This window comes from Elephantulus edwardii, unplaced genomic scaffold, assembly GCF_000299155.1.
Source record: "Elephantulus edwardii isolate Elephantulus edwardi_28Jun2011 unplaced genomic scaffold, EleEdw1.0 scaffold00389, whole genome shotgun sequence".
Lineage (NCBI taxonomy): Eukaryota > Metazoa > Chordata > Mammalia > Macroscelidea > Macroscelididae > Elephantulus > Elephantulus edwardii.
In genome coordinates, this window is record NW_006400139.1 from 233,798 (window position 1) to 241,695 (window position 7,898).

Sequence of the window (7,898 nt, forward strand, 5' to 3'; positions counted from 1 at the left end):
GCATTTGACTGTGTAGATCACAGCAAACTGTGGCTGACTCTGAGAAGAATGCGAATTCCAGAACACTTGATTGTGCTTATGTGAAACCTCTACTTGGACCAAGAGACAGTCATAAGAACAGAGCAAGGAAACACACAGGTTCAAAATTGGGAGGTGTATATGCCAGGGATGTGTCCTATCTCCATACCTTTTCAATCTATTTACAGAAAAGATTATCTGGGTGGCTGGGCACTATGAGGAGAAATGTGGCATCAAGTTTGGAGGAAGAGTCATCAACATTCTGTGTTATGCATATCACACAACTCAGGTTGTTGAAACTGAAGAGGACCTCAAGTGCTTGCCACAGAAGGCCAAGGACTGCAGCCTTCAATATGGATTTAAGCTCAACGTCAAGAAAATAAAGATTCTCGCTACTCGACCAATTGACAGCATCATGATAGATAATGAAGAGATTAAGATTATTAACAGCTTTAATTTGTTTGGCTCCACAATCGATACTCTTGGTACCAGCAGCCAAGAAATTAAAAGACTAATTGCATTGGGAAAGTCTGCTGTCAGATACCTCTTGAAAGTACTGAAGAGCCATGGTGTCGGTCTAGTGAATAAGGTGTGCCTGATCCTGGTTATAGTCTTTGTAATTACTTTCTATGTATCTGAAACCTGGACAGTGTCTAGGGATGATAGAGGAGAGTTGATGCCTTTGAGATGTAGTGCTGGAGAAGAGTATTGAATATATCATGCTCTGCTAGGAGAGCAAACAAGCTTATCCTAGAGAGGGGGAAACCAGGCTGCTCCTTGGAAGCCAGGATTCTGAAGCTTTGTCTGACTTACTTTGGGTGTGTTGTGAGGCAGGACTAGTCCTTGGAGACAGTCATCATGCATGGGACAGCACAGAAGAGGAAGACCCTCGATGAGATGGATTGATTCAGTGACTGGGGTAATGGGGTAGGTATGTCAGAGACAGTAAGATGGCACAGGATAGAGCAGGGCTTAGGGCTGTTGTACATAGGGTTACTATGAGTCTCAGGAGACTAGATGGCACATATCAACAAGCAACAACAATGAAGGGAAGGACAACTTGTACTGCTTAATGTGCTCTTGGGTTATGGGGCTTGCAGAAAGTTTTACTTTGGCTGGGAAGTTCACTAATTTGGGGAGAAGAAGGCAACTTTCCCAGCCTGAAGTCTTCTGTGGTCCTGGGATTGGCTGTAAAGTTCATCTTGGCTGATTGATTGATTGACTGTTTTTTTAATTTCTTGACTGCTAGTACCAAGGTTGTTGACTGTGAATCCAAGTGAGATGAAATCCTTGACAGCTTCAACCTTCTCTTCAGCTATTGTGATGGTTACTATTGGTATAGTGGTGGTGATTTTTCTTTTTCTTCTTTTTTTTTTATGTTGCGATATAATCCATATTGAGGACAGTAGTTATTTTATTTTCTGCAACAAGTGTTTTAAATTCTCTTCCCTTTTAGTGAGTAATGAATAGGAAACAAGAGAGATTTGAAAGACTGACAGCTAATTTTCTCTCTAAATTAGGATTAATATGTCTCTGAACACAGATAAGCGAAGTGTTTTTTATTATTAATATTTTGTACTTGCTTTGAAAGCACAAAGGCTATACCAATTAGATTATCACCAAATGTAATTTATTATGGCATCGTTTCTAAAAAGAGATTGAACATTAAATACAAACTTTTATTCCATTTTTTAAAACTCTATGGAAGGCATTTTTTACCTCTTTATTTCTTAAACTGTAGATCAATGGGTTTAGCATCGGGATAATTAAAGTGTAAAACACAGAGGTGATTGAGTCATTATCGTGTGAATGCGCAGATTTGGGCTGCACATACATGAATATCAAAGTTCCATAAAATAGAACTACCACTGTCAAATGAGAGCCACACGTCAAGAATGCTTTTTTCCTGCCCTCAACAGATTGCATTCCAAATATGGCTATCAGAATTAGAATATAGGACACCAATACTACCAGGAAGCAGGATATCACGTTAAGTGAAGAGAATAAGACAAGCAAAAATTCGATTTCTTGTGTATTTGAGCAGGCCATTGTTGACAAGGGGACATCGTCACAGTAGAAATGATTGATAATATTCTTGCCACAGAAAGTGGATGTAAAAATCTTAATGGTGTACATCAAAGACTGACATGCGCTGTAGAGGTAGAGAATGCCCACAATCACATAACAAAGCTTTGGGGATACGATGACATTATACAGCAGGGGATTGCAGATGGCTACATATCGATCATAGCCCATGGCTGATAGGACAAAAAGTTCACTGATAATGAAAAAAATGAAGAAAAACATCTGTGTGGCGCATTCATAGAACGAAATGATATTTTGATCCACAATAAAATTTATCAGCATCTTGGGACAAATGGCAGTAGAATTACCTAGGTCAATGAAGGCCAAGTGTCTGATGAAAAAATACATGGGAGTTTGTAGATGGGAGTCCACTTTGGTTAAGATAATTAGGCCTAGGTTACCTAGCACTGTGATCATGTAGATGAGAAGGAAGACACCAAAAAGTGGAAGCTGTAACTCAGGGCGTTTGGTGAGGCCCATTAGAATGAATTCAGTCATCACTGTTAGATTCTGTTGGTCCATTGAGTCCTGTTGTAGTTTCTTGGAAGAGACAGAAGGACTGATATTAGTTTTCATTTGGCATGATAATTAAAGAAATTACAGTATCTGTAGAGATAATGGAAAATGTTTTTCATATTTTTGTTACTTATAATAACAAATTATAGATAACATTGAGGAGAATTGTATTCTTTCCTACTCACTGTTTACTGCTCCATGGAACTGCAGGGCTACACACACTGCCTGAATTGCTTTCTAGGACAATTAATCATCTCATACATAACCTTAACTAAGTTGTTCTAAGATATTATCTCAGAATTTTCTTCCATTAAAAACACATGAACTCTATGAACAGATAGAGACTAATGTTCATTGTCACAGAGTAAAAACAGTCATGTGCTGATCACAAAATGGATCTTATATTGTTGCATTAAAGCCTTATGGTTACAAAATCTATGAATGAATGAGAGAACATCATTGGAGTTAAATGTGGTATATATAAGGTATTAAATTCCTATATTTACATAAGAATATATGGTTTGTCAAAGTGCATGCCATTCAGTCTACTGTAAGGAGAACAGAAAGGACAAGTTTTTCTGCTAATCTAGTCTTCCTAGAACTTGTCTGTTTGTAGAGATCCATTGTATATATTTAGATAATACTGTATCTCAAAACACTCCCTTCACATTTATTTTTCAGTAATGACAAAAACTCTTTGGGAATAGTTTAGATACCCTTCAAGACCACTCCTCAGATAAAGGACTGTTGTCCTTTTGATATATGGCCAAGTTAGCACCAAGATTTAAAAGTCTTTCATTTGAAAAGGCAGCTTCAAAAATCCAACATGAATTCTAGACTCATTTCGAAATTTTGAAATGGAGTTAAGACTCTAGTTTTCATCTGCTGTATTTAAACAAAATCCAAGTGCCTCTGATTTTTATATCCTCAAACAAAGTGACTTCCAATGAGGTGGATTGACATGGTGACTTCAGCAATGGGTTCTAGTATTTCAGAGATTGATGAGGACGGAACAGAATAAGGTATAGTTCAGGTTAGCTGTTCATAGGGTCAATTTGAGTCATACTTGACTTGTCCAGCACCTAACAAGGATAACAAGAACAAGAAGCAATTGTTTGAACACAACAAGTGGATACTACATACTTAAACTCAGGAATAATGTGTATTAGACTTGTTTCTTTTTACAACAACTATTTTTATATTTATGAAGTTTATATTTTTCCATCAATATCAGCTTGTTTGTATTATAATTGTGTTTTATGCTTTTTATGTATATAAAAATTTAAAAGTAGATTTAATCTTGCCTGAGGATGAGCCTCCAGTTTGGAGCAGTTGGATCCTGAAGGGTAAGTGTATTTTTATTTACTTGAAAGCTGAGTGATTGCTTGGGAGTTTCTGATTGTGTTAATATTCAAGGGCAAGCTGATTGACTGTTTTTGATTCTGTTAACAATTTGCTGTGAGTGGGAAGACTTTTATTGAAGCAAATAGGATCTGGTGCACAGGCCTTTGTATTTTAAAGTTTAATTGTGTTTGGAGAGAATATAGTTTTAAGTGGTACAGCACTTGTCTGTCAGTTTGCTGTATTGTGATAACTTGGGGTTGTTGTGATGCTGAAATCTATGCCACTGTTTTGTGAAATGCCATAAGGGTTTCCCATGGTAAACAGGTTTTGGTGGAGGTCTCTGATTAAGACAAACTAGGAAGAGTGATAGGCCATCTATTTGCTAAAGAGTAGGTCTTTGAAAAACCCTATGAACACTAAAGAAAGGAATGAGGAAAATGAATAACAAATATCATTTAACAATTGAAATATGGAATGCACATAACTTGAATGTCGGAAAATTGTAAATTATTAGAAATGAAATGGAACACAAGAATATTGGCATACTAGTCATTAATGAGATGAGATAGACCAGGTTTGGCCACATTAATTCAGAAAATTATATGTTATATACTATGTAGGGAATACAAAACCGGAGGAATGGTGTTACATTCATAGCCAAAAAGTCAACTTCAAGTGCTACCTTTTTTTTTTTCCTAGTCAAGAAGCCTGTTTATTGGGTCATTCAGCACTGGGTGGTGGTAGAGAGCGGGGTGAACTGGCTGAGAGGTGTGCTTGGGTTTCCCTCGTGGAAGGTTAAAGTCTTACCACTGAACTTCCCATGTGACAGCATGAGCAACCGAAGGACCTCGTGGCCTGACAGCTACTTTTTTTTTATGTTTACTCATATTTTATTGGCTTTTCAAAGACATTAATCTGTGTATACTTTAAGAAATCATGCATAACCAAGAACATTAGGAATTCCAGAATGCTTAATTTGCTTCAGGAGGAACCTGTACATAGGTCAAGAAGCAATTGTTCCAATAAAGCAAAAGGATGCTGTTATTCTCTACTGGAGAAGGAGCAGCAGTCTTCTCCTCTACCAGTCAAGTGCTATCTTGAAATACAATGTTGTAAGTCAATGGATAATACACATACATATACAAGCAAGACCCATTAATATGACCATTATTCAAATATATGCTCTTACATCTAGAGCCAAAGAGAAAGAAATTGAGAATTTTAACTATATTATGCACCCCAGAATTGAGTGAACATGCAATCAGATTGTATAAATAAAAGTTGGTGACTGGAATGCAAAAGTAGGAAACAGTGTAAAAGGCCAACAGTAGTTGGAAAATATGGGCTTGGTGGTAGAAATGAAGCTAGATATAGAATGATTTAATTTTGTAATTACAATGATTTCTTCATTGCACATAACTTTTAAAAAAGACACAAATGATGATTTTACGTGTGTAACTCACCTGGTGGACTTCATGTTGTTGTTTTTATGTGCCAACGAGTCAACTGCAACTCATAACAACCTTATCTGCAGCAGCCCTGAACCTTGTCCTGAGCCAGTCTTACTAATTCCAACACACCAACCTCCATTGCTCCACTTACTGTATGAATCTACCTCATCTGAGGTCTCCCTCTCCTACACCGTCTCTCCACCCTTCTGAGCATGATATACTTCTCCAAGGTTCAGGCCTCCTGGCCACCTGCTCAAAATATGTGAGGCAGAGCTTCAAAATCTTAGCCTCCAAGGAGAAACTTCGTTTTACCCTCTCCAAGACAGACCTATTTGTTTTCTTGGCAGTCCATGGTATGTTCAAGACTCTTCTCCAGGATCACAATTTAAAGGCATTGATTCTTCTGTTGCCCTTAGTCATTGTCCAGCTTTTTGATGTATAGCAAGCAATTGCAAAGACTATGGCCTGAATAAAGAATGCATTAGCATCTACACCGACATTGTTGCTTCTCAGTAGTTTGGAGAGGTCCATAACAGCAGATTTCCCTAATTCATCTTTTGATTTCCTGACTGCATAGGAATCAGATGTACTACATTTGTGGAATAAATCATTGGAGAAGCTCAATATCAGCAGTCAAAAAAGACCAGGGGCAGACTGTGGGGCAGATCAGCAGTTACTCATATGCAAGTTCAAATTGAGGCTGAAGAAACTTAAAATAAGTCCACAGGAACCAAGTATGATCTTTAATCAATTCCTAAGCTAAGGCATTTAGTGTTCAATCAACACCCTATAACTTCATAAAGTCTTAGGTGAAGGTACTAATTCTTGGTGACCACAATGCTTCTTTGTAGTAAAAAAAAAAAATAAGAAGAGATGATAAGTAACAAAAATCCACTTACTAATCAGGATCAAAGGTGATTTTGTGCACTTACCTTGAGTAAAGAGTAAGATTTTCTTTTCTAAACGGATTCTTTTGTTTTCTAACATAGGATGAATATATTATCTATGATGCTCCCTGAGGAATTAACCTATTTTTCACTAGTTATACTCAAATCATCTGAGAGAAATTAAAAAAAAATTGTCTTGGTGTGCCTGCTAATTGTCTAGGACATTCTACATATTCCCAAGTGACAAGAAGGAAGGGACAATTAAAGAAAAGGAAGAAAAAGAAGGAATCTATTCAATATCATGAAAACTATGCGATATAATGATGCTTATTAACTAACGTAGTTAAGAACTACAAAGTGGTGGTTGTGGTGGTAGTGGGGAGGAAGGGAGGAAAGATACCAACTCTGTCTCCATTGAACTGTGACAATTCCATGCCAAGATGAAATAATATACTCCAGTAACATTTTACATGTAGTAATCCTTCCTTCCAAGCAGCACTCTGGCTTGACCAGGTGGCTGAAAGCAGAGAATAAAGCACAGTCAGCTGGCTTTCTTGAGAGTTACAATAGACTTGAGCATATTAGAAATGGTGAGGCCTGCACAGGATATGGCATGGTTTAGACCTGTTGTTCAAATGGCTGCTAAGAGTTGTAGTCATTTTGATGTTAACTCACAACAAAAAACTCTTTAAAAGTTATTAATTTGTATTTTACATGGCTATATTGTGAGGTCCTTGACGGTCAGTTTCCCCAAAGCAGCATATCTTTTAAGTTCTTGACTGATGTTATCATGAGTGTTGATAGTGGAACCAAGTAAAATTAAATAAAAATGAAGGTGACAACTTCAATCTTTTCTCTATTTACCATGCTTTTGTTTATTGATCCAATTATGAGGATTTTTCCCCTTTACTTGAGGTGTAGCCCATATTGAAAGCTGTAGATTTGACGTTGTTTTTTATTTTTATTTTCTACATTAAGTGCTTCAGATCTTCCTCACTTTTTTACGAGAGGGTGTGTTATCTGAATAATGCAGGTGATTGATGAGTATTCCTCCAATCTGTGCCACATTCTTCTTCACATAGTTCAGTTTCTTGAACTATTTCCTCAGATTGAATAAATATGGAGATAGGATACAACATCGATGCACTTGCTATCTGCAGTATTTTTTTATTAACAGGTATTTTTTATAACATAGCTTTTTCTTTTTTACATATTTATTTCTTTTCCTTGTGTATCATAGAACTGGATCTGACTGGCACAGGAGGAGATTGCCCTTCTTCCAGGAAAGCATCTGGTGAATTCGAACTCCACACCTTTGAAATTGCTGTGATACTTCTTGCCACTAGGCCACCGGAGCTTCTCTGCAATATTTTTTATTTTTACATTTTTCTTCCTTTATAATTTAATATTAATTTCAGTGAAAATGTACAGAGACTTTGGATTTCCATTCATTAATTTTTGCACTTCTAGCCCTCCACCCTCCCAGAACACACCTTTCTTGGAAAAGTAAAAGAAAAATTCTTTCATTGTTTTACAATCCCTCCCCCAGGTCCACTCCACTATGCAGCCTTCACTCTGGACTCCCATCATGACAAAA

General features: G+C 37.0%; 1 protein-coding gene across 1 annotated transcript; it reads right to left on the reverse strand.

The window, feature by feature from the left end:
* Positions 1-1,683: 1,683 nt before the first annotated feature.
* On the reverse strand, positions 1,684-2,625 carry LOC102868778 (olfactory receptor 8K5-like). The gene has a single exon (XM_006902286.1). The coding sequence runs from the start codon at positions 2,623-2,625 to the stop codon at positions 1,684-1,686; it is 942 nt and encodes a 313-aa protein (XP_006902348.1).
* Between the last annotated feature and the right edge of the window lie 5,273 nt (positions 2,626-7,898).

What these genes read in the sequence shown, in the direction of transcription:
- LOC102868778 (XM_006902286.1), bottom strand. Translation starts at nt 2,625, where the DNA reads ATGGACCAACAGAATCTAACAGTGATGACTGAATTCATTCTAATGGGC.